The 26,767-nt window shown below is 46.7% G+C and overlaps 1 protein-coding gene across 6 annotated transcripts in view; it reads left to right on the top strand.

Annotated features, from left to right (window-relative positions):
* The first annotated feature begins 3,629 nt into the window (after window positions 1–3,629).
* CLPB (ClpB family mitochondrial disaggregase) overlaps window positions 3,630–26,767 on the top strand; it is a 144,252-nt gene continuing 121,114 nt past the window's right edge. For 2 of the 6 annotated variants that reach the window (XM_058446443.1, XM_032166875.2), the window contains exons 1-2: window positions 3,631–4,158; window positions 7,848–7,899. In XM_058446443.1, coding sequence (XP_058302426.1) covers window positions 3,759–4,158; window positions 7,848–7,899 — 452 coding nt within the window. In that variant the 5' untranslated portion in view covers window positions 3,631–3,758. Of the gene's footprint in view, window positions 4,159–7,847; window positions 7,900–26,767 lie in introns of all 6 variants that reach the window. The other 4 variants (XM_032166874.2, XM_032166873.2, XM_058446442.1 and 1 more) reach the window with 3 other exon arrangements.

Here is a 26,767-nt window from a genome sequence, read left to right as displayed (position 1 = left end):
TAGCACCAAATGGCCTGCAACTCCATGTCAGAGGTAGCTGATCACGGCAACTGCATTGATTCTTCACTTTCTGTCTCCTCCTAAACCCCATTCCGATATCCCCCAGTCACCTTACTACAAACTAAAACTGGAGTTCTGTCTCCCAACCCAACAGTTAGAAGCTTAGGGCCAAGGTGGGCTAATTGGAACCTGATATAAATTTTTGCTTTCTGAGCAGACCAAAAGGAAGCCATCCTGAGTTGAAAATCTGTTAAAATGTGACCTAAGAGTTTTTTGTGTGCTTGTTTTTTGAGACGGAGTTGCCCTGTTGCCCAGGCTGGAATGCAATGGTGCCATCTTGGCTCACTGCAACCTCCACCTCCTGGGTTCAAGCAATTCTCCTGCCTCAGCCTCCCGAGTAGGTGGGATTACAGGCGTGTGCCACCACACCCAGCTAATTTTTTGTATCTTTAGTAGAGACGGGGTTTCACCATGTTAGCCAGGCTGGTCTCAAACTCCTGACCTCAAGTGATCCTCCCACTTCGGCCTCCCAAAGTGCTGGGATTATAGGCATTAGCCACTGTGCCTGGCCCTGGATTGGTTATTGACCATACGGAATTCACTCTGAGTCCCAGCTGATTCTAATGGGTGGGGTTTTTTTGTTTGTTTTAATTTTATTTTCTTTTTCTTTTTTTTGGAGACAGGGTCTCACTCTGTTGCCTAGACTGAAGTGCAGTAGTGTGGGGATCCTCCTGTCACAGCCCCCTGAGTAGATAGAACTACAGGTGTACACTCCCATGCCTGGCTAATTTTTTATTTTTTGTAGAGACTGTGATCTCACCATGTTGCCCAGGCTGGTCTCAAACTCCTGCCCCAAGTGTTGGGATTACAGGCACTGAGCAAACACACATGACCCTAATGGGTGTTTCCATACTTCCTCACTACATCCCCCACTCAGAGATTGATAATTTAAGCTTGTCAGTATCCCTACCAAATACTGATAGTAATTAAACCCTTCCTTGAACCCCTCGCAGATGGTATCTGTGAAAATAAAATGAGAGAATCAATGGGGAAGTGCTTTGAAAATTATGCATTGCTAAGTAAACTGAAGGGCCCCGGGATGTGTCTGCAGTGAGAGGGTTTGAACTCTGCATCTGGTAATGGGAGCTTTCGGAGACTGCTCTTCCTGCTGTGACCACCCTAAGTTGGGAGACAGAAATGTTTTAAGAATACAGGGAAGGTGAAGTTGCTATAGTAAATGGGGTGGTTAACAAAATAGTATGTGCTGAAAATCTCTCAAAACAGAAAATTTCTCAAAACAGAAAATCTCTCAAAACAAAAAATGCATTTTTATAGCATTTTCAGGTTGCAGTGACAACTGGACTCCAGCCTGTGTAACAGAGTGAGACCCTGTTTCAAAAAAAACCCAAAAAAGTCATTCATTCATTCCTGTCTTACTAACGGATGTGGAAATGAGAAGTTCCATCTTTGCCTGGAGGAAGTGTATAGAATACACAGAGCAGAGAATATACAATGATAGCTACCATTTCTTGAAGACCTACTGTGAGCCAGGGACAGTGTTAGGGGCTTTCTACATATTATCTTATTTAATACAAGCAATCATCTTGAAGGTAGGAATTGTTATCTTCAACAACGAGTAATTAACTACCAGAGAGGTAAAGGGAGTTTGTCCAAGGTCACGCATGTAAATGCAAGAGTCAAAATTAAAATCCACGTCTGCCTGAATGCCAAAGCTCATGTACTCTCCAACACTAATAAGGTGAGAGTAATGCATTCACTGAAAAAAATATTTGAGTGCCTCAGGCCGGGTGCGGCAGCTCATGCCTGTAATCCCAGCACTTTAGGAGGCCGAGGCAGGCGGATCACGAGGTCAGGAGATCGAGACCATCCTGGCTAATACAGTGAAACCCTGTCTCTACTAAAAATACAAAAAAAATTAGCCGAGCGTGGTGGCGGGCACCTGTACTCCCAGCTACTCGGGAGGCTGAGGCAGAAGAATGGCGTGAACCCGGGAGGCGGAGCTTGCAGTGAGCTGAGATCGCACCACTGCACTGCAGCCTGGGCGACAGAGCAAGACCCTGTTTCAATAAATAAATAAATACATAAAAATAAAAAAATTGAGTGCCTCTTTTGTTCCAGACATTGTTCTGAGTGCTAGTGATATAAAAGTGAAAAAACAAATCCCTGTCTCATGGGGCTCATGCTGTAGTGGAGAAAGACAATAAAAATGTAGTATGTCAGATGGTGATAAATGGCTGTGAAGAAAAATTAGGATGGGGTGCGTAGCATTACTATTTTAACCAGAATGGTCAGGGAAGACTCTGATCATGTGAAGTCTGAGCAGATCTACAAGACTTGCAAGAAACAGAACTGGCACAAAGAAGAACTTCCTTCTTTGCCTACCTATGGGTTCAGTTTGGAAAAGAGGGGGCGGGATGGGAGTACAGGTGTTAATGGAAACTATATGCTCAAAGTCAGAAGACCTGAGCATTACTCCAGGTGATTTACTGGCAAATCTTTTCACCTTTGAGCCTCAATTCCCTTCGCTGTAGATGGGAATAACAGTTCTTGCCCAGCTTCTCACACACAGCTGCCATGAGGATCAGATGAGATGACCCACTTGAAAGCCCTTTAAAAATAACACAATCGGGGCCAGGCGCAGTGGCTCACGCCAGTAATCCCAGCACTTTGGGAGGCTGAGGCAGGTGGGTCGCTTGAGGTCAGGAGTTGGAGACCAGCCTGGCCAACATGGTGAAACCCCGTCTCTACTAAAAATACAAAAATTAGCGAAGCGTGGTGGTGCATGCCTGTAATGCCAGCTACTCGAGAGGCTGAGGCAGGAGAATCGCTTGAACCCGGGAGACAGAGGTTGCAGTGAGCTGAGATGGCGCCACTGCACTCCAGCTTTGGCGACAGAGTGAGACTCTGTCTCAAAAAAAAAAAAAAGACCGGAAGTCAACACTTCAAATAAAATGTATTACTATCTCAGGTGCAGTAGTTACCCTAAACATCTTTTTGAAAGGCCGCCCAGGCTGAAAAAAGAAATAGGCTAAACTAAATAAGCATAAGTTTCATAATACGACTCTGCTGAAGATTCTTGTGTAATTTACACCAGTCAAAAATTGTGGGCTGGGCGCGGTGGCTCACGCTTGTAACCCCAGCACTTTGGGAGGCCGAGGAGGGCGGATCGCCTGAGGTCAGGAGTTAGAGACCAGCCTGGCCAACGTGGTGAAACCCGGTTTCCACTAAAAATACAAAAATTAGCTGGGCGTGGTGGCGGGCGCCTGTAATCCCAGCTACTTGGGAGACTGAAGTAGGAGAACTGCTTGAACACAGGAGACGAAGGTTGCAGTGAGCCGAGATCGCGCCACTGCACTCCGGCCTGTGAGAAAGAGAGAGACTCCGTCTCAAAAAAAAAAAAAAAAAAGTCTGTCGTGTGCTTCAACTAAACTAGGAAAGAAAGAAGTCATGGGATTCTAATCTTTAATCGTCACGCCTCTTCACCCGAACTCTATTTCCCAACATGCCCCGGGCTCCTATATGCCCGCAGTCATTGTGACGCAATCCCACAGCCTTCTGGGAAACGTAGTTTATTTGTTCTCCAGCTGGGGAAAGGCTTAGGGCTGTGGACTACCCCTCCCGTGAGGTAGTGCGCAACTCCACCCTGTTCGCGGCGTCTTCGAACGCGCCGCGGCAGCCATGTTGGACGTGGCCAGCACAGGGGCCGGCACCACGGGGTTATCGAAGCAGCTGTCAAGATGCTGGGGTCCCTGGTGTTGAGGAGAAAAGCACCGGCGCCACGGCTACTCCTCCGGCTGCTCAGGTCCCCAACGCTCCGGGGCCATGGAGGTGCTTCTGGCCGGAATGTGACCACTGGGAGTCTCGGGGAGCCGCAGTGGCTGAGGGTAGCCGCCGGGGGGCGCCCTGGAACATCCGCCTTGTTCTCCGGACGCGGGGCAGCCACCGGGGGGCGCCAGGGAGGACGCTTCGATACCAAATGCCTCGCGGCTGCCACTTGGAGACGCCTTCCTGGCCCCGAAGAAACACTCCCAGGACAGGACAGCTGGAACGGGGTCCCCAGCAGGGCCGGACTGGGCATGTGGGCCCTGGCCGCAGCGCTGGTGGTTCATTGCTACAGCAAGAGTCCGTCCAACAAGGGTGATTATGAGATCTGGGTTTGAGGAAGGGAGAGGGGGGAAGATTGTCCTAACTTCGTATCTTAGGAGGGTGGGAGGTGCTTATAGGTTTAGATCCTTAGAGCCTAAGTCTTGGAGGGACTCAGACATCATCTGGTTACAGGGACAGGGTGTTGCCCTAGAGACCTCATCACCTCAGAGTTGTATAATCTCGTATCATAGATCTGCCTCCCCTCTCTGGGTATCATTTTATCATCTGTACAATGGGGATATTGGACTAAACATCTAATATTATAGTATGGTCCCCTTATGTTTGTCATATTCTGCCTGGTCCAATTCCTCTTTCCTGAGATCTCCAGGAAACGGAAATTATGGGGTGTTTTAAGGGCAACCGCTAGATGGTTTAGAGAAGTTGACAAACCGCTCCCCCCCCACCCCCTGCCACCAAAGGTGCCAGAGTCAGGAACAACCTGACTCGATTCTAATGCCAGCTTGACCTCAATTTATTTATTTATTTATTTATTTGTTTATTTTTGAGATGGAGTCTCGCTCTGTCGCCAAGCTGGAGTGCAGTGGCACAATCTCGGCTCACTGCAACCTCTGCCTCCCGGGTCAAGCTATTCTCCTGCCTCAGCCTTCCGAGTAGCTGGGACTACAGGTGCAGGCCACCACACCTAGCTAGTTTTTGTATTTTTAGTTGTTGGTCAGGATGGTCTCGATCTCTTGACCTCATGATCCACCCGCCTCGGCCTCCCAAAGTACTGGGATTGCAGGCGTGATCCACCGCGTCTGACCAATTTCTTTATTTATATAGTGAAGGATAATTTCTCAACATTTTTACAGTACTGTTATTTTGACTCTTTTTGGAGTTCAGCGGCCTGAGTCTGTCAGTCTCAGGATTTTGCTGTGTCTGGTCTCACATGCTGTGAGGTGATCTTGCCATGTGGGATAGTTGGCAGGAGAAGGAAGGTGGATTCCTAGAGGCCAAAGGGCAACTGCTGGGGGACTGGCTGATCCCGATTAGCATCTCATCTGGATCCATGGAGCTAAGCAGCAGCTGAGAGAGCGGACAGAGAGCCAGACTTATGACCTATGTGAGTCCAGACGTTCAGGTTCTTAGTCGTTCCTCAAGAAGAAAGACTGAGGCGTGGTGTCCATAGATTCCATGCACCCCAAGCTCTGAGAATTTGGAGCAAGAGTGGGGGAATAGGGAGTGCCTTGACTTTGGCTCGTTTGATGTGGCCAGTTGTAAAGGAAGGACTTTGGTCTGGGAGAGACAACACTGGGGATCTTGTTTTGGTTCTGTGTCTAACTCTCACTGTGAATTTGGACTTTTGCTTGTCCTCACTGGTCCCGTTTCCTCATCTACAAAATGAGGGTATTGAAATAGACGCTAAGGGCATCGAGCTTAGGCATGTTGTAATCCTATAACTTCCAGCATTTTTGGGGATACCCACCGTGCGTCTAGTTTTAGGCTAGGTGTGTGGGAAGTCCTAACTTAACACAAAATCAGTCAAGGGGACAGTGCAGGCAGTTGGAATGTAGGGCTGGTGAGTGGTGCTATGTGTTGTTGGGGGATCAGAGGGCCAGTAGGATCAGGAAAGCCTTGCTGGAGTATTGGAGACCCCAGAGGATGGGAAATTCGAACTTGAGTTCTGAAGGATGAAGTAGAAATGAAAAGGAGAGTGACCTTGTGAGCCCCATGAGAGCAGGAAATGTATCTTCTCTTTTGTGTTTTCAGGTTATACTAGCAACTTTCCCAAATACCTAGACATCATTTGCCCACCACAGTGTCTGGAACTTAGTAGGTGCTCAGTAAATGTGTGAGAGTTGGATTATATTCCATGCAAAGGCTTCAGGGAATGGAAATAACAGAGTTTCAGGGCACCATGGTGTGTGCAGGGGCTAGCAGAGTGGCCAGCTTGGTTGGAGGATAAGGTCTTTGGAATTAGATGAGAGCAGATGGAGTGGGGCCTGGAAGCCAGTCAGGGGTGGGGTGGGTGAGGGTATTGGAATTTCTTCTGTAGGCAGTGGAGATTTATGGAAGGTTCATGAGCAGGGAATGTTCTGAGTCCAGTGTATTTGGTGAGGTCTTGCCTAAGAAGTTCCTGGGGGTTCCCAACTGGACTTTATGGCCTATGAACTCCAGCAAGAATACCACGGTCTATTTACCAAAATAGATAATGGTCAAAGCCGTGACCAGTTCCTGCTAGAACTGACTTGCCAGCTACCCTGTGCCCTGACTTAGAGTTTTGACCCTCAGTGCAGTGTGCTAGAAACTGAACCCTTTTAGAAGCCAGGAGGCCCTGGTTCTTAGCTCATTCCTCTCTCTATAACCTTGTAGAAGCCACATTTTTTTCTGCAGAGTGAGGGGAGAGTGGATACAGCCATCTCTAAGGAAGGCTTGATCCCCTCCCAGCTGGTGGCTGTCTGAGCCATGCTTGGGTATGTGCTTTGGGTACATTTGGGTAAGGTAAGTAGAAAGGACCTGTCCCTGGAATCTAGGCCAGGAGGCATCCATGTCTGAACCACAGGACTGGCTTTCATATGCATGATAAGGTGTATTGTACAGATAAGGAAACTAAGGCTCAGGAGGTTAGATAAGTGGGCTAGGTTATACAGCAAATAAGCGACAGAGCTGGGCTAGACCCCAGGTCTGACTGTCTCCAGATCCTGCTCTTTCACTCTACTCCAGTGCATTTGCTCATGGGTGAGTCCTTTGGCTGGACTGAGAGTTCCCTGAGTCAGGGCTGGCTATGAATCCATCCAGTGCCCAGCAGTGTAGCTCAGAACCAGGCTGGGCACAGAGGGCTCCATGTACCTGGTATTGAGCTATTTGAAAAGATTATGCCTCTCCTGTTGACTTTTGAGTTTTTCTGGGTCAGTCCAATTTTCTTTATGGCCACAGGGTGGTGGCAACAGCCTGCAGGCTGCCCAGACCTGGCCAGACTCACTTAGCTAGCATTGTTTTTCTCCTAGGCTTGGTGTCTCCTCTGCTTTGGGTCTCCCTTCCCTGGGCTTAGCACTGGGGAGTTTGCAGATGTCTCAACTGTCATTTCATCTCCTTGACATCCTTGTGAAGCTGGCAGGGCAAGGAGTTTTGTCCATGTTTTACAGTCAGGGAAGCTGTGGTTGAGAGGGAGAGAGGAGCTGTCATGGTCACGTGGTGAGTAGTAGGAGTGGAATGGAGCCAGATCTCAAAGACTCCTAGCTGAGACCTCTCCATCCTCAGAGAGGCCTGCACCCTGCTTGCTCCTCTCATTCTACCTTTGCTTTTGGGTTTATGACTTCTGACATCAAGATTCAGAACTGGGTTGAAGAACTAGAGTTGAGGGAGAAAGTGGACAAGGTCAGGGAATGGTTAGTAATAACTCATAGGAACATAAAGCATATGCAGAGCTTCATAGATTATGAAGAGCACATTATTTACCATAGGCAAGACATGATGCTAGCAATTGACCTGCATTCCCTCTATGATGAGAGGAGTGAAGAGTTTGGGCTCTGTAGTAGAAAGGTGTGGAAGTCAGGTTGTTAACAGTGGACACCATGTGGGGAGGGAATGATTCGTTTCTCATTATATATTGTGACATCAGTTTGCTTGTTAAAGTCCATGTTTCTAACGTACTGCCACTGTCTTAGTGGGCCCTCCACGCAGTCCTGAGATGGGTATGTCCTGGCCGTGGATCTGACCAGTGCCCCCTTTCTCTTCAGATGCAGCCCTGTTGGAAGCTGCCCGTGCCAACAATATGCAAGAAGTCAGCAGGTGAGTTGAACCCCAGGCCTTGCTCTCCCTGACAGGAGAGGCTGAGTAGGGCGAGCCTCTTCTCATGTGATGACTTTGCTTTGGAGGAAATCCTTACCCTTAGCTGGGAACTGTCCCCTGTGACATCTGTGTAGTCACAGAGTCACCTGGGCTCCCTTTACCCAGATCATCCCTTGGATATTTTTGGTAGGGAGTCAGCTCCCAAACATCCCTGGATCCTTCAGCTATTTTGTTCTTCACTGGGTTGGTTTGGACTCCCCTCAGCCCCCATATCCTTTGGGTTCTTCTCTGAATCTTCTGATTTGTGCTCTTTCTTTGGGAATGGCCATGTGTTACTGCTTGCTGCCTGGACAGGTTGCAGGTGGGCATCTATGGAAAGGCTTGGGGATCTGGGACAGAGGTGGAAGAGACCATCTGCCAGAAGGTCTGGGGCTAGAAATGCCTGCCTGCAGGGCCAGGGGCCCATACCTAGCTTTGCCCAGGGACAGACTGCATTTCTGTAGCTTCACTGGCTCAGCTAGTCTCCAGTGACCACTGGCAGGTTGAATTTGAGGCGTATTATTCGGCAAGGGCAAGATTCAACTCGGCTCAGCCCAGTGCCAGGTATAGGGCAGAGTCTGTTTCCAAGATGGATGCTCAGACTGGGGCCAGCATGGGGCATCAGTTACAGGGCTGTTGGTTAAGGGCAGAGGTCTTATTCTTGTTGAAACTATGCCCCCACTGGGCCTAACCTTGGCCTCTCTTGGCCATTTATATAGAGCTAGGTGGCCATAGGACACCCCCCTTCCTTGCCATCATGTCTGCATGTTAGACAGGAAGTCAAGTGTTGGGGTGGCTATTTCCACACCCAGTGCCACAGGCCCTTGGTGTTCTTGCCCACCTTAGCTTCCTGAACATACAAGAAAGTGTTGAAAAGCAGCCGACACCCACCAAGACTTACTGCTTTGATTCCCTTTCATTTTGTCTGCAGCATTATTATTGATTCTCAAGGGTGCTTTTGAGTATTAATGTTCAAGCCTTAGTTTTTAATAAACCACTTTTGGAAGTATGGGCTGGGAGTTGTTTTGTAGCCAAATAAATATGATGGAGCAATAGTTTAATAAACATGCAATGATGCATCTTAAAAACCAAGCACAGATGTCATCCTGTTGTTATAAGAGCCATTCATAACTGCAGGCTGTGTGTGGCATCTTCATTCCTCCAGAAACAGATGTGCTTTGCTTCATTCTGCTGCAGTACAGGGAGTACGGGTATGGAAACTGACCCTTGCTGACCCTGGAATCACCTGTTGGCTACTGCCAAGGGCTGCCGGGCTGCGGCTTTCCCCTTTTGGCAGGGCATTTGCAGAGCAGCAATGTTGGGAATCCATTCTTCCGTCCCCCAGGGGATGCCACTACCCTATTCCACTGAGCTGCCAGGCATTGATTATTTAGTTCTTTCAAATACATGTTTTTCTTTTTTTTTTTTTTTGAGACGGAGTCTCGCTCTGTCACCCAGGCTGGAGTGCAGTGGTGCAATCTCGGCTCACTGCAAGCTCCGCCTCCCGGGTTCACGCCATTCTCCTGCCTCAGCCTCTCCGAGTAGCTGGGACTACAGGCGCCCACCACCACGCCCGGCTAATTTTTTGTATTTTTAGTAGAGACGGGGTTTCACTGTGGTCTCGATCTCCTGACCTCGTGATCCGCCCGCCTCGGCCTCCCAAAGTGCTGGGATTACAAGCATGAGCCACCGCGCCTGGCCTCAAATACATGTTTTTCTAATAGCAAACAGTAATTGAACTTTACGGTGTGTGTGTGATTCAGACAATTTTTCTGAACATTCATTCTCGTGTGGATAGTGTCTGTGGGGGCTTTTCATGTGTGTCCTCAGGCTCTAGCCTGCTTTTCTCCTGCCTCCTCTTGTCCCACCTCACTTGGTCAGGATGACCCTGTCAGAATCTCCCTTCACTCCATGTGAGGACATCAGAGATGAGCAAGGCACAGACCTGCCCTCAGCCCCCATCTCATACAAGACCACAGAGCCAGGAGCAAGCTAAGCAAAGGCAGGAAGTAGATGCTGGCTGGCTGCTGGGCCTGCGGAATATGTTGATGCTCCTGAGGTGGGATTTGTACAGGGTGTCAGGAAAGAGGGAAGGTTGTCTGAGAGAAGCTGGAATCTGCAAGGCCTGCCATGCCCAGGGTGAGGAGTTTTGAACTCTTACTGTATACACAGTGGGGAGATGTGGGAAGTTTTTGAGCAGGGGAATGACCTAGTTAAGGCTGACTTGCAGAGGAGTGAAGGATGGACTGCATTGGGAAAAGACTGAGGGCCGATCTGTTAAGGGGCTGTTTCTGTTTCAGTAAAGACAGATTCAAGATGATGAGGGCCTGAATGAGGACATCCTTCCCTCCCCCTCACCCAAAGCAGTTCTTGATTATGAAAGAGTGAGTGGGCCTCTGTTGGGCACTGCAGATGGGGGATGGGGATGGTGACCCAGGCCCTGGTCTCAAGGAAACAGACATGTAACCCATCAGTTATAGTTCTTCCTGCGAACAGAGCCAGGCCTGGGGGCAGTGGGGGTAAAGGGAGCCTGACCATCCTTGCTAGAAGGAAACTTTCTGGAATTCCTACGTAGGTCCTTATTCAGCCTTTCTGTACCCTAGACTCTGTACAGGTGGTTCGTGCTGCTCTTTATTTCTTCTTCAATGTCCTGGGCTCTTAGCTCTGCCCAACAGACCTGCCTATAGCAGGACAGAATCCCATACTCATTTTTTTTTTTTGAATTTACACATACAGTCATGCCTTGCTTAACAATAGGGACACATTCTGAGTAGTGCAATTTCATCACTGTGTGAACATCATAGAGTATACTTACCCAAACCTAAATGGTAATAGCCTACCACACACCTAATCTATATGGTATAGCCTGTTGCTCCTAGGCTAGGAATCTGTATAGCACGTTATTGTCCCGAATACTGTAGGCAATTGTAACATAATGGTAAGTTTTTATGTATCTAGACGTATCTAAATACAGAAAAGGTCATTTATTGCACTGTGATGTTGAGACAGTTACAACGTCACAAGAGGATAGGAATTTTTCAGCTTCATTATAATCTTATAGGACCACCTCATACATGCAGTCTATCGTTAACAAACACATCATTGGGTAGTACATGACTGCAGGTTATACATGGTTGGGTCACTGTGTATATGATTGATATGGTCAATAATATCAGTATTTAGAGCAAAACTCAGACCTCATAAATAATGTTGTCCTTTACCCTTCTAACCCACTTGACCTCTCTGGGGCTCTGTACTGTGCCTGTCTCTACTTGACCTCCCCCAGCTCCTGTCCTTAGCCCCAGAGTCTTGGGAAAGTTCTGGATAGTGAAGGGCAGCGGCCTAAGGCTCTTCTACTCCCGGGGGGGGGTACTCGATCCTCCTCTTTAAGGACACCCTGGAATCTTCAGTCCGTGGGCCCTGGAGGCGGGTCCTCCAGAGATGGCCCTCTGCCATCTGTATTCATTATCCTCTGCTTACACCTTTCAAAGCTCTAGTGCTGCTTTCCTTACAGAGCCTTCTTGGATTCCTCCCAGCTGGGTGTGATCTCATCTTCCTTTGTTTATTCCCCCCACTCTCATCCTACACCTGCCTTCTGGTCTGGGAGGGTATGAGGGTCATCTAGAAAGGACCATGGCAGCTTGTCACAGGAGGGAGCTCCTTTTGTGGAAGAGAAGCTGGATGTCAGGTTGGAGAAGTGGAGCTGAATGCCACTTGCCACACTGTTCTTTATATGAAGAAGTCTGTGGGCTATATTTCATCTGAAACTGCTGGATTGTGTCCTCCTGAAGGGCAGAGACAAGGTTGCGTTCTCTACAGTCTTTTACCCTGTTCCACAGCACGGTGGCACTTATTTGTTTTTTGTGACTCTTTCTTTGCTTTTTATTGACTTCTCAGTGTACCTGAAGTAAGCAGTCCAGAGTCTTCCTTTCACACTCCCCTTGGCTATATCAAAGGGAGGCCAGGTCTCTTCTGTTTCCTCCCTCACTCCCTCCCTCCCTCCCTTCCTGTGTGACATCCATTTCCTCCCTTCTCCCCTGAGGCACTTAAGTTCATCCATCTCTGGTTCCTCAGAAGTGGAAGCCTGGCCTCCTACCTGTCAGCAGTGTGAGCAGGTGGTCGTGCTCCTGGGCTTACCCCAAACTTGAGCCTGAGGAACTGCTCACCCGAAACCTAGGGCAAAAGGCAGACTAGAGGCACATCTGTCCAGGCTCAGGCGGAGCCATGTGAGGAGTTGTCAGGACTGGGACTGGGAAAAGTGAGGCCTCCTGTTCTCCCAGCGGAGATCACATTTCCTTCAGCACAAACTGGGTGAAAGACAACACCCCTACCCATCTCCCTTCTCCCAGCAAGGGGCTAGGCCTCTGCTGAGTGCTTACCTCAGTTGTTCATCAGACCAAGCAGTCTCTTAATAAAGGAAGCCTGGCAAGATCAGTCTTGGGCCTCAGACTGCCTGCCCTTTTTCTCCAGGGTTTATTTGTTCATTTGACAAACAGCATCTGCCATATCCTGAGTCCTCTGCTTGGCACAGGGAACACTTGAGCAGGCATGGTTCCTGCCCATGATGACAGAAGCAGGGGTAAACTGTGGCAATAGGGTGGTCAACGCTGTGAGACAGGAAACTACAGGGGCTGCAGGAGACCAGAGGACAAACAGCCTGGGGGATCTGAGAAAGACTTCCAGAGGAAATGGCACCTGATCATAGACTTAAAATATCAGTTGGACTTTGTAAATAGAAGGGGAAGCCATTCCAGGCAAAAAGGGCAGCATATATGGTAGCACGAGGCAAGGAGCAGCCTGGGGGGTATGCGGAGGGGAAGTCACTTGCCGTTCGGTGTTGCCGAATCACAGTCTGAGGCCAGGAGGGACTGGAGACAGGTAGGGACGTGGTCATGGAGAACATTGATTGACTCTCCGTTTGTCCCTCAGTCGCCCATCTGTCCAGCCTGTGCTTTGTGCCTAGCTCTGAGCTGAATTTGTGGCAACAAAATGAGGAAGGAGAAACAGTCCCTGCACTGGAGGAGCTCGTGTGCCCTCTGGTGAGGAAGAAGGACATGAGTCAAACATTGAGAGCCAGTGAAACAAGGGACAAATTACCTACCTTCCAACTAACATGAAGATGATAATACCTAACCCCACAGAGTGGCAGAGTCATTATTACTAATAACAAAATGATTAATTCATTCAGCCAATACTTATGAGTGCATATTCAGAACTAGGCATTGGGCTGAATGTGGCAGATAACAGTAACAAACAAGACTGGCACAGTCCCTGCCCTCTTGGCACAGTCTAACTAGGAGTCAGATGACTAATTATGCAACTGTAATTATGTACTTCAAAAGTGAAGTACAATTTGTCTTCTCAACAAATGGTGCCGGGATGACCGGATATCAACATGCAAAAGAACACAGTTGGACGCTTATCTAACGCCATACATGAAAATGAACTCAAAGTGGTTCATGGACTTAAATGTAAGAGTAAAACTATAAAATTCTTAGGAGAAAACCTAGGAGTAAATCTTTGTACCTTGGGTTAGGCAAAGCTTTCTTAGATATGGTTCCAAAACACAAGCAATGAAAGAAAAAAAATTGGAGTTCATCAAAATTAAAAACTTTCATGCTTCAAAGGACACTATCAAGAAAGTGAAAAGACTCTCACAGAATGGGAGAATATTTTGCAAATCATATATCTGATAAGGGACTTACATCCAGAATACATAAAGAACTCTTATAACTTAACAATAAAAAGGTAATTTAAAAATGGGCTGGCCGTGGTTGGGAGCCTGAGAGGCAGGAGGATGACTTGAGGCCGGGAATTTGAGACCAGCCTGGACAATGTAGCAAGACTCTGCCTCAAAAAAAAAAAAAAGAAAAGAAAAGAAAAAAAAAATTAGCCGGATGTGGTGGCATGTGCTTGTAGTCCTAGCTACTTGGGAGGCTGAGGCAGGAGCATCATTTGAGCCTGGGAGTTGGAGGTTATAGTGAACTGTGATTGCGCCACTGCCCTCCAGCCTGTGCAACAGAGTGAGACCCTGTCTCTTTAAAAAAAAAAAAAGGACAAAGGATTTGAATAGACATTTCTTCAAAGAAAATATACAAATGACCAACCCTTGTTAGGAAATATACAAATGCTCAACCCTTGTTAGGAAATTCACATCAAAACCTGATACTTTACACTCATTAGGATGGCTACAATAAAACAGACTAATAACAGTAAGTTAAGTGTTGGTGAGGATGTGGAGACATTGGAACCCTCATACATTCTTAGTGGGCATGTGAAATGGTGTAGCCGCTTTGGAAAACAGTTTGATAGTTCCTCAAAATGTTAAACAGGAGTTACCTTAAGACCCAGCAAGTCCACTATAGGTATATGCCCCAGAGAAGGAAAACATGAACACTAGTGTAATGAGTGTTCACAGCAGCATTATTCATATTAGCCAAAAAGTGGAAATGTGGACCTAAAGGAAAAAACTAAAGCAAAATTAGTAGAAAGAGTTTATTGGGGCCAAGTTTGGGGACTGCAACCCAGGAGTCTAGATTCAAGTTGCCGTAAATATATGCTCCAGATTAGCAATAGTTGCAAGTGTGTTTTTAAAGGGAAAAACAAGAGACACTTTTTTTTTTTGTTTTTGAGACAGAATCTCACTCAGTCACCCAAGCTGGAGTGCAGTGGCACGATCTCGGCTCACTGCAACCTGCGCCTCCTGAGTTCAAGTGATTTTCATACCTCAGCCTCCCAAGTAGCTGGAATTAGAGGCACACGCCACCACACCTGGCTAAGTTTTGTATTTTTTTTTTTTTTTTTTTTTTTTTGAGACGGAGTCTCGCTCTGTCCCACAGGTTGGAGTGCAGTAGCGCGATCTCAGCTCACTGCAAACTCTGCCTCCTGGGTTCACGCCATTCTCCTGCCTCAGCCTCCCGAGTAGCTGGGACCGTAGGCACCGGCCAACGCACCCAGCTAATTTTTTGTATTTTTAGTAGAGACGGGGTTTCACCATGTTAGCTAGGATGGTCTGACCTCATGATCTGCCCGCCTCGGCCTCCCAAAGTGCTGGGATTACAGGCATGAGCCACCGCGCCCGGCGTATTTTTGTTTTGTTTTTTTAAGTAGAGATGGGGTTTCACCATGTTGGCCAGACTGATCTCGAACTTCTGACCTCCAGTGATCTGCCCACCTCGGCCTCCCAAAGTGTGCTGGGATTACAGGCCTGAGCCACCACGCAGAAGAGGCACTTTCTAAGTTGTTTACCAAGAATTTACATTAAAATAACATAAGCTATTATTTGGCTATACATTGTTCTTTATAACATATTCCAGGAACTACAGGAAAATAATGGGTGAGGCAGCTAGTTAGGAAACTACAGGGTAGAAAAGAAAGAAAAAAATGGCTTTAAACAATTGCCCCCAGGCATGGGGCAAGGGTGTGGGATTGTGGCTGAGGTCCTATACTCAGGTCTCTCTGGGCCTGATACATTTTGCATAAAAATATGATAGAACAGTACATCAGAATATTATTCATCAATTCAAAGGAGGTACTGTTACGTGCTACAACATAGATGAACCCTGAAAATATGCTAAGTGAAAAAAGCTAGTCACCGAAGGCAACTGTCTTTGTCTGTTTGGGCTGCTATAACAGAGTACCACAGATTGAGTGGTTTATAAACAGCATAAATGTATTGCTCTCAGTTCTAGAGATCAAAGTCCTAGATCAAAGCCTCTGGTAAATGAGATTGAAGTGAACTCTTAAGGATGAAGAGAAAGGCGGAAGACAGTTCAGTTAGAGGGAACAGCAGGAGGAAGGTCCTGAATCAAAGATGTGGAGAAATTGAGGAATTGAGAGAAGGCCAATAAGGCTGGACCCTAGAAAGCAAGGGGGAGAGTGGTGTCAAATGAGGTTGGAGAGTTAAGCAGGGACCATACCACACTGGGTCTGTAGGCCATATTAACAATTTTTATTTTTGTCCTAAGAGCATGGGCAACCATTGAGGAATTTTCAGCCAGTATGTGTATGTGTGAGAAAGAGAGACTAACAGGTACACATTGTGACATGATAGAGATCTGCAGTTTTAAAAGATCATTCTGGTTGTTTGGTAGAGAACAGATTCTCTACCACATAGAGATCTGTGGTGGATGCTGGAGGACTGGTTGAAAAGCAGCTGGAGTAGTCCAAATGAGAGAAGATGTGACGTAGACTAAGATGGCAGCAGCAGAGATGGAGGAAGTAAGCTAGATAGGACTTGGTGATGGTTAGGACAATGCCTGGTACAGTGCCTGCCACACAGTAAGTGTTCAATAAATGAATGAATATGATTGGACATGGTTGATTAGGGAGAAAACGGTCTTAATGGATTTCAGTTTTCTGGCTCGATCATCTGTGTAGATGCTCTTGCCATTCACCGAGATGTGGATCCCTGAGGAACGCTGGGTTTGGGGGAAAAGATTATGAGTTCAGTTTTAAACATGCTGAATTCAACATGCCAATGGAAATGTCAGTTAGTCAGTAGAACCTCTGGGTCTTTCTGACTTCCCACTATACATGCCGTGTTGCCTCTTAAATTATCATTTACAAGATTCTTTTGGTGTCCTGTTTTGATTTCTGGTTTTATGGCTTTAGAAAATAAAGAACTTCATACTAGCCCAAACTGGTTTACTAGATGGCTTTGGGAAAAAAAATCTGATTTGGTTTACAGTTCAGGAAAAAAGAAAGGGTTGGGCTTTTTTGAGGGGTAAACATATTTATTCTAGCTTCACATTGACAGCTTGGTTTGGTTCTTGTCCCTGGATGCCCCAGCTTGGGGCTTGAGGCACTTGCTGTCCATGTGCCAGGATTGAGGTGTCCAGAATGTACTTAGCTACAGCATAGGTAAATGTCCTGCACATTGATCCAGGGATTTTATCTAATTAACAAAACCCTGGCTGGTAAATACATTTGGCTGTCTCGGGGCCTCAGAGAGGCTGTCTGTTTATTGATTGTTGTATCATTTTGGCTGGATGGGAAGATATTAATGATGGCATCAGAGCAACCAAAACATCCAGCTCTCTTAATCAGGAAGTATGTAAATATCCTTGTGGCTTGCAGTGGATTGAAACAGAAGCTTTATCCTAGACCAAAGGTCAAGGCCTCAAGGGCATCGCTCCTGTAATTTGATACTTATAGTGAGAGTTTCTGAAGATCATCACACAGTTTTTTGAATGCTAGGGTGTACACAGGTTTTTTGAATGCCTTTCCAGAATGTTGGAAAGGCATCGTAATGTTACAGAAAGAATACAAGAGTTTTAGAATTAAAAGACCTCATTTTACTTTTGTCATAGTTACTAACAAGCTATGTGACCATTAATAAGTCACTGACCTTCCCTAAGTCTTAGCTTCCAAGTCTTGTTCATGGGGTCCCCACTGAGAACTTTTCAATACAGTTCCCTAGTTTTTTTTTTGTTTTTTGTTTTTTTTGAGACAGAGTCTTGCTCTGTCACCCAGACTGGAGTGCAGTGGCACAATCTTGGCTCACTGCAAGCTCTGCCTCTCGGGTTCACGCCATTCTCCTGCCTCAGCCTCCCAAGTTGCTGGGACTACAGGTGCCTGCCACCACGCCCGGCCAATTTTTTGTATTTTTAGTAGAGGCGGGGTTTCACTATGTTAGCCAAGATGGTCTCGATCTCCTGACCTCGTGATCCGCCCTCCTTGGCCTCCCAAAGTGCTGGGATTACAGGCGTGAGCCACCGTGCCCAGCCAGTTTCCTAGTGTTCAGAGAAAGCTGAGTCCTGGAAGGGTCCAGATCACACACTGAAACCCTAGGCTTGCTCAAGTAGACCTTGTACCTCTCAAGCAGTTCTACAGAGAGGCCCAGGGCCTGGCGTCTTTTCTGGGGTATGTGGCTTGCTGAGGCTCTGATTGCTTGTTCCCTGGTGATGGAAGGCAATTGGGAAAGATTGGATTAGCAGCTTCTCTATAACTTCATGGGTAGGTGAGTTGTAGGAGCAGCTGGTCAACTGCCCAGAAGCCCTGCAGAGGCAGGCAGTTGGCCATGAGCAGAGAACAGCCAGGGCCTAACGCAGTGGGCCTGAAGGGAGAGGTCATGTCACTGAAAAGGACAGCCAGCCCTGTGTGGCCTTGGGCTAGTCTCTCAGTTTCCTCGGGGGCCTCCACTGTAAAATATCTCCGATGATACTTGACTGATCACTCTCCCAGGATCTTGTGAGCATTCCAGGCAGGTGATTCCTTGTCTGGAAAATTCCTCATCCTTCAGTCATCACTGTCACATCTTCCTGAAAGCCTTCCTTGATCCCCCAGTGATACGGCTCTGATGAGTGGAGGGACACCAGGGCTCCTGTCTCACATCGAATTAGATAAGATGACACGGAAACACGTGGATTGGTTTTAAGGAGCAGAGAGTTTAATAGGGAAGGAGGGGCAAGAAGGAAGGGAGAAGGAAGAAGCTCCCCTGTACAGAGACAGAGGGAGGGGGGGCTCCAAAGCCAAGAGAGGGAACCCCACCTGCCATGGATACCAGCCAGGTATATACAGAGGCTGGAGGAGGCGGTATCTGATTTGCATAGGACTCAAGGGATTGGTTTGACTAGGCATGTCATTCATGTACCCCGCAAAAAAGCTGGCCCTCCCACCCTAGCATTTTAATATGCAAATGCAAGGCGCCATGTCCTGAGTAGCTGGGATTACAGGCATGTGCCACCACATCCAGCTAATTTTGTATTTTTAGTAGAAACGGGGTTTCTCCATGTTGGCCAGGCTGGTCCCGAACTCCCGACCTCAGGTGATCCGCCCGCCTCGGCCTCCCAAAGTGCTGGGATTACTGGCGTGAGCCACTGTGCTCGGCTGGGTGGACCCAGTTTTTTTAATGGACTTCATTTGCATATCAAAGGTTGCCGACTGGCTCTAAGAACGGGGCTTTACCAGAAACTTTTCTGGAGATGCTTTAAAAAACGAAAACTTCCCATGGACCTCTTTTCCTCTCTTATCTGCCTGAAATAATTTCTTAATAACTCCTACAACACCAGTATCTGTGGATTCCCATAGCACCCTGTACTATATAAGTACTATATAAGTGAGAGCAGTTACCACCTTCTGTTGGGATGAGTTATCTGTTTCTTTCTCTCCCTCACAACACTGAGTTTTGGAGGGCAGCAGACCATTGCTGTGTTGTTCATCACTGTGCATGTAAATAGTTACCAAATACTTACTGAATATTATTGAAATTTTTTTTTTTTCCCCTGAGACAGAGTCTTGCTCTGTTGCCCAGGCTGGAGTGCAGTGGCACAATCTCGGCTCACTGCAACCTTTGCCTCCTGGGTTCAAACCATTCTCCTGCCTCAGCCTCCCGAGTAGCTGGGATTACAGGCGACCGCTACTGCACCCAGCTAATTTTTGTATTTTTAGTAGAGACAGAGTTTCATCATGTTGGCTGGTCTCGAACTCCTGACCTCTTGATCCACCCACCTCGGCCTCCTAAAGTGCTGGAATTACAGGCGTGAGCCACCATGCCCAGCCATTGAAAGTGTTTTGTGTTTTTGTTTGTTTGTTTATTTAATTGAGACAAGATCTTGTCATGTTGCACAGGCTGGTCTTGAACTCCTGGGCTCAAGCAATCCTCCTGCCTTGGCCTCCCAAAGTGCTGGGATTACAGGTGTGAGCCACCACGCCTGCCTAAAAGTGTTTTGTAAATGATAAAAAGTTAAGCAAACTGTGTAGCTATTACAGTCATAATAAACCTATAAACAGAAGACAAACAAAAATGAAGTAGTTCAATCGTGTATTCATTAAACAAATAGTGCCTACTATGTGTGGCACTGTGCTTGGTAGATCAGTAGTCAGACATGTACAGGACTTGCCTCATGGAGCTCAAAGCCTTGTCAGACATGAATCCTACAAATGCGAAATTACTAGTACAAATGCTGCACAGGAAGGACACAGAGAGCCTGTGACAGCCAGATTTCCCCTGGTCAGAGGAAGCTTGAGCTTGGAAGTGAAGGATAAGGAAGAGTTTATCTAGGTGGAAAAGGTTGGGAAGAGCTCTCTAGCACAAGGAACTTTTATTTACAAGAATCCTGCAGGAGGAGGAAGCAAGGCCAGTGTGAAGGACTGAAAAAGGCCAGTGGTACTCCAGCTAGAGGAAGGTGCCAGGAGCCTAGAACAAGCAGACCCTACAGGGCATCAGAGGCCACATGAAGAAGTTTTGTCTTTATTTTTACGGCAGTGGCAGCTGAGATGGGTTGAGAGGGGATCGATATGATCAGCAGCCATTCTGATGGCTGAGGAACATGAACTAACGTGAGTGCCTTCCTGCTTGTATGTGCCAGGCATCATCTTGGGCATGGTCCTGCCCCTTGAGGCAGTGTAGGCCACAAAGCTGTAATCTCTCAGGGCCTAACAGCAGGGGCAATTGTCAGGCTCTGCCTCCCTACCATCATTTCTGTGGCCCAAGTGCTATCTCTCCTCTAAAATCCCAGCTTAATTAAAATCATAACGCAATTCATGTCAGCACCACCAGAACCAATTGGAATTTTTCTCCCAAGGAATTTTCCTGGAAACTGAGAAACAGAGATAAATCCAAGAATATTGAAAACAATCAAGCCAGTGTGTTACTGGGCTTCTAATATTCACTTAAGCTGCTTGCCTTATAGTTCCTGTTCTGTCTCTGCCTTTTTGAAAAAACCTCAGAAAATTTCACTTTCTGAACTTTGAGCCTCTTCTGTGTCCTGCCTCCTTTGTGTTCCTCCCTTCTGAGCAAGAGAACCCTAGGCCCAAAGTCCTTCTAAGGCAATCAGTCGTCCTCTCCTGTGATTCTGTCAATGGATGCAGATACAAGTGGATTTCTTTTCTTTTCTTTTTTTTTTGGAGATGGAGTCTCACTCTGTCACCCAGGGTGGAGTGCAGTGGTACGATCTCAGCTCACTGCAACCTCTGACTCCTGGGTTCAGGCGATTCTCCTGGCTCAGCCTCCGGCGTAGCTGGGATTACAGGCGTGTGCCACTACACCTGGCTAATTTTTGTATTTTTAGTAGAGACGGGGTTTCGCCATGTTGGCCAGGCTGGTCTTGAACTCCTGACTTTGTGATCCTCCCGCCTCAGCCTCCCAAAGTGCTGGGATTACAGGCATGAGCCACTGCATCTGGCCTTCAAGTGGATTTCTTATCATTAACAGGAAGCAGTGGTGAGGACTTTGGAGTCTGACAAAACAAGGCTTGAATCCCAGCTGTGACCATTGGTTAGTTCTTTGACCTTGGAAAAGTTGTCTAACCTCTTTAACCTTAGATTCTTCATCTGCAAAGTAGGGATGATAATTGACCTGCCTCACACCATTGGTGTGTCATGTTTACTGATTCATCTCTTTGCTTTTCTCTCCAGTTGCTTCTTATGTATTTCTCCTGACCTAGGCTGTGAGCCCTGTCACAGCAAGGTGTATGGCACCTCCTTCTCCTGCCTTCACCGTAGTAAGTCACACAAGGCTGGCTGGCACTCAGAAGACACATGGTACAGATGGAGTCTGGCCCGTTGATTGATTGGTTGATGGAAACCTTGTTTATTCTCCAAAGGCTAACCAGCAGGAGAGCACAGCCCCCTAGGTAGCAGCTGGGCAGGCTGACTGGTCTCCAGGATCCTCCATTCATGTGGATGGAAGGCTCAGGAAGGCTGCATAAGAATCCTCTTTGAGGCTAGGCTGAGGCTTCCATCTCAATGCCCTTTTGTTTGAAGGGATAGCACCCAGGCCTCCTGCGAAGCCTGTGTGTTTGACCAGCCTTTGCAGATGGACAGTGTACTGGGGCGGGATGTAAAGCACAAACAATTGAAGGAGGCCCCCAGAATTCCCTGGGGCTCAGAGTCCAGCAGGGGTGGGGAGGGGCAGGATCCTTCCCAGGGCACATCAGGGGCTCAGTCACAACCCCTAGATGGGTCAGACAGGATCTCAGGCACTTTTGTCTCCAGCCTGATTTCCTTTCCAGTATTCAGGTCCCCACTTTAGCTTCTGTGATGGTCAACATCCAGCCCTCTTTGGGTGCCGCTAGGTATGAGGCACTCTCTGCCTCCTGAAGAATAGGCAGATTCTGATTGAATATATATTCATTCTTTTTTCTTTTGAAGTATAATTCACATACCATAAAATTCAACCTTTAAAAATATACAATTTAGTGGATTTTAGAACATTTATAAGATTGTGCAACCAGTACCACTAATTCCAGAATATTTTATCACTCTCCCACCCAACCCCAGACCCTCAGAAAACTCTGGTTCCAATAGTAGTTACTCCCCATTCTCCTCTCCCCCTAGACGTTACAACCACTAATCTGCTTTCTATTTCTGGATTTGCCTGTTCTGAATATTTCATATAAATGGAATTATACAATATGTGGCCTTTTGTGTCTGGCTTCTTTCACTGAGCTTAATGTTTTCAAGGTTCATCTGTGTTGTAGCGTGTATCAGTACTTTATTCCTTTTCGTGGTTGAATAATATTCCCTGTATGGATGTACTACATTTTATTGGATGTACATCCATACAAGATGTCATTTGTCAGTTGATGGACATTTGTGTTTCCACTTTTTAGCTATTATGAATAATGCTGCTATGAACATTCGCGTACAGATTTCTATGTGAATGTATGTTTTCATGTCTCTTCAGTGTATGCCTAGGAGTGGAATTGCTGGGCCATAGAGTAATTGTACATTTAACATTTTGAGGAACTGCCCAACCGTTTTCCAGGGTGGCTTCACCATTTTACATTCTCAAAAGCAATGTGTGAGGGTTCTACCTTTTCCACATCCTCACCAACAATTATTGTCATCAATGTTGTCATCACTTACAGCCAACCTGGTGTGTGGAGTAGTATCTCATTGTGGTTTCGATTTGCATTTCCCTAATGGCTAATGATGTGAGCATCTTTTTATGTGCTTATTGGCCATTTCTGTATCTTCTTTGGCATTTATTCATTCTTTTTTCTTTTTTTTTTTTTTTTTTTTGAGATGGTGTCTTGCTCTGTCATCCAGGCCGGAATGCAGTGGCGCGATCTTGGCTCAATCCAACCTCTGCCTCCCAGGTTCAAGTGATTCTTCTGACTCAGCCTCCCAAGTAGCTGGGATTACAGGCACGTGCCACCATGCCTGGCTAATTTTTGTATTTTTACTAGAGACGGGGTTTCACTATGTTGGCCAGGCTGGTCTCGAACTCCAGACCTCAGGTGATCTGCCTGCCTCAGCCTCCCAAAATGCTGAAGTTACAGGTGTGAGCCACCGCGCCCAGCCATTCTTTGGCATTTATTCATTCTTAAGGCCTGTTATGAGCGATGTCTTATTAGGCATTGAGGAGGAGAAAAATATGTCATGATGACCTCTGTCTTTCAAGGAACTTGCAGTCTGGAAGAGAATTGTAATTAGTACAGGTGAAAAGTTAGGACTTCACAGACAAGGTTGCCTTTAGTTTGGGTCTAGAGATAGGTAGTATTTGTATACAAGGAGCTTTGCAGAAAGACTTTCTGGGCAGTTGGAGTAATGTAAGTAAAGACAATTTGTAATTAGTAGTAGAAAACAGTTATATCTTCTGATGAGCTCTGAAATAATAGTGTGAAAGCACCTGGCATAGCACTTGGCACATGACGGGCTGTCATTATGTGTTAGCTCCCTTTGCAACTCCCCTCATTTGGTCCCAGCTCTGTCTTCTAGGACTACATGGCTTCCTTTTCCTGTTCCAGATTTTTAACTCTTAGGAGACAGAACTCCAAGCTATATGAGCCTTGGTTCCTTAAACTGTGGTTTGAAGTCTCCTCCTCATCTTAGTCATTTTAAAATCAAACAGCCACAAAGTTTTGGTGCCCTCTCTGAATTCCAGTGTGGCATGACCATTATTGTGAGGAGCAGGGCAACTATCCCCTTTGTTAAAGATTTTATACTTCTATTAATATGGCCCGACCTTGCATTGGCTTTCTTGGCAGCTGCATTACACTCCTAGGTTCTGTTAAGCTTGTAATCGGCCCAGCCTTCTGAGATTCATGGCTTCTTATGTCCTGTAACCCTTTGATTGGATTTGTTTGCAGAGCTTGTTTTAACCTAAAGGTAAGGATACTTTAAGGCTTTGTATTTGCTTGTGAATTTGTAATATTTGAAATGTGAATATGTACTATGTGAAAGTAGTGGTGGTAGTATGGAGACTACCGGAAAGAAGAAAGGATAGGCTTGGAACGTTCTCAGCATGAGACTAGAAGGAACTGGAACTTCCAAGAGAGAAGGTTCTAGGAAGCAGGACTAAACAGAAAGTATCTTCACCCCTCAAGTAAACTCCTTTCCACTTGAGGTTTTTCCTTATTTTCTGTCAGCTGATTGGTCCCATCAGACAACTATGGTGTGCTGACGCATGCTAAATCTGGGAAAGAAGGGAAGAATTTGGCATATGAGCCCTGGAAGGCAGTGTGGCTCCATAGAGCTTGGGCCCCATCCCCAGCTGCTACTTATTGGCCTTGTAATCTTTTTTTTTCCTTTTTTTGAGACGGAGTCTCGCTCTGTCGCCAGGCTGGAGTGCAGTGGCACGATCTCAGCTTACTGCAACCTACACCTCCTGGGTTCAAGTGATTCTCCTGCCTCAGCCTCCTGAGTAGCTGGGATTACAGGTGCCTGCCACCACGTCTGGCTATTTTCTTTCCTGCCTCAGCCTCCAAGTAGTGAGATACAGGCCCCCACCTCGCCCGGTAATTTTTGTTTTTTTTTTTTAGTAGAGGATTTCTCGATCTCCTGACCTCGTGATCCGCCCGCCTCAGCCTCCCAAAGTGCTGGGATTACAGGCGTGAGCCACCGCGCCCAGCCACGCCTGGCTAATTTTTGTATTTTTAGTAGAGATGGGGTTTCACCATGTTGGTCAGGCTGGTCTTCAACCTCTGACCTTGTGATCCACCTGCCTCAGCCTCCCAAAGTGCTGGGATTACAGGCGTGAACCACCGTGCCCAGCCTGGCCTTGTAATCTTAATCAGTCATTTACACTCTGTAAGACTTGGGCTTCTTTCAGAGGATCAAATGAGATCATAAATGTCAAGTATCTGTTGCGTAGTAGGCAGCTCAAGAAATGTGAGCTGTTTTGAACTCCATCATTCAAGAGCTTTGCAAGGCAGTGAGTTGTGCTCCCTGAGCCTGTGTAAACATCTCTGAGCACCTGTGATACTTAGTGCGCTTATTTGTGCGCTTGTTTCATTTTCCCTCCTCCAGCTCAGAATAAGAGCTCCTTGTAGGCAAGATTCATGTCTGATTGATTTCGGTGTCTGTCAATGCCCAGCACAGAGGCTGGCTTGGAGATGTTACTTCAGTTTTGTTGAGTGAGTGAAGGCCACACTTTTGCCTGAAGAGGCCAGGTTTTATGGTTGGCTTTTCACTGTCTCTACTTTACTGGAAATTTTGTGGGATTCCTGAACTTCACAAAAGGTGGCTCAAGTACCAACACTGTTTCACTGTTTGAGAAGTTTGAACCACTTTTGTGTCTCACTGCTGTAGTGTGACAGGTTTCCTGGCAGCCAGCCAGGAGGCCTGCTGTGGGGCCAGTAGGTGGCGCCTATGACCCTTTCCCACACCTCAGGTCCTGCACACGCCTTTCCTTCTCACCACGGCAGCTGCTGACTCTCTGGGAAATGCATATATTAATAGCTCTGGGCAGGGGTACCCAGATGAAGTTGCTTTGGGCCACTCCCTCCTGTTTATGGCCTTGTATTGTTGGACTTTCGTGTTTTATGCAGTCTCAGCCTTGGCACACACTGCCTGGGGAAGCAAAGATGTTTGCCATAGAGGATCCCAGAAGGTCACTCTGGGAATCTGTGCTTCTGGCCCATCCTTTGTGGCACACTCTGCCTCTAGGAAGTCATCCTTGTGGCTCTCTTGCTCTGATCTGTACTCTCATGGCACCTTCCTCTAGGGTCCTTGCTTGTATTTTAGCTGTTTGCCCAGTGTGTAGCTGTCCAGTGAATGCTTTGAAGGCAAGGATACCACAGAATTCATCACAGTACCCTGAGTGCCCTGCTCAGAGTCCTGTAATAACCAGTCCTTAGGAAGAGTTTATGGAATGAATGGATGCATAATAAGTAGTACCTCAAAAATTGTTATCCACATTGAAGGGTATTCTACAAACAAACTAGCCTTACTCTGCAAAAAATGTCAATATCATGAAAATCAAAGAAAGGTTGAAGAACTATCCTAGATGAAATTGAAACATATGCAGTGTTTGGTCCTGATATTGATCCTGGCTTGCATCTGGATCATAGGGGGAGATTGCTATAATGAATATTGGGATAATTGAAGAAATTTGAATATGGGCTATATATTAGATAAAAATAGTATATCAATGTTAAATGTTCTGAATTTTGTCATCATTAGTTGGTGGTTCTGTAAGAGAATGCTGTGGTACTAGGTACCAGATGCATGTACCAATGCATCTGGTATATGCTCGATGAAGTATTTGGGAGTAAAGGGGCATAGTATCTGAAATTAATTCTCATATAGTCCAGCAAAAAAATAGAAAAGGAATAGAAAAGCAAATGAAACAAAATGTAAACAGGATATGAGTGAAGGCTATTTATTTATTTGTTTGTTTCATTTTTTTTTGAGACAGAGTCTTGCCCTGTCACCCGAGCTGGAGTGCAGTGCCGCAATCTTGGCTCACTGCCACCTCTGCCTCCTGGGTTCAAGCGATTCTCCTGCCTCAGCCTCCCGAGTAGCTGGGATTATAGGCATGTGCCACCATGCCAGGCTAATTTTGTATTTTTTAGTAGAGACGGGGTTTCACTATGTTGGTCAGGCTGGTCTCGAACTCCCAACCTTAGGTGATCCGCCTGCCTTGGCCTCCCAAAGTGCT

Source organism: Hylobates moloch, unplaced genomic scaffold (assembly GCF_009828535.3).
Source record: "Hylobates moloch isolate HMO894 unplaced genomic scaffold, HMol_V3 SCAFFOLD_11, whole genome shotgun sequence".
NCBI lineage: Eukaryota > Metazoa > Chordata > Mammalia > Primates > Hylobatidae > Hylobates > Hylobates moloch.
Note: the sequence above shows the minus strand (reverse complement) of the source record. Positions and strands in the feature narration are given on the sequence as shown.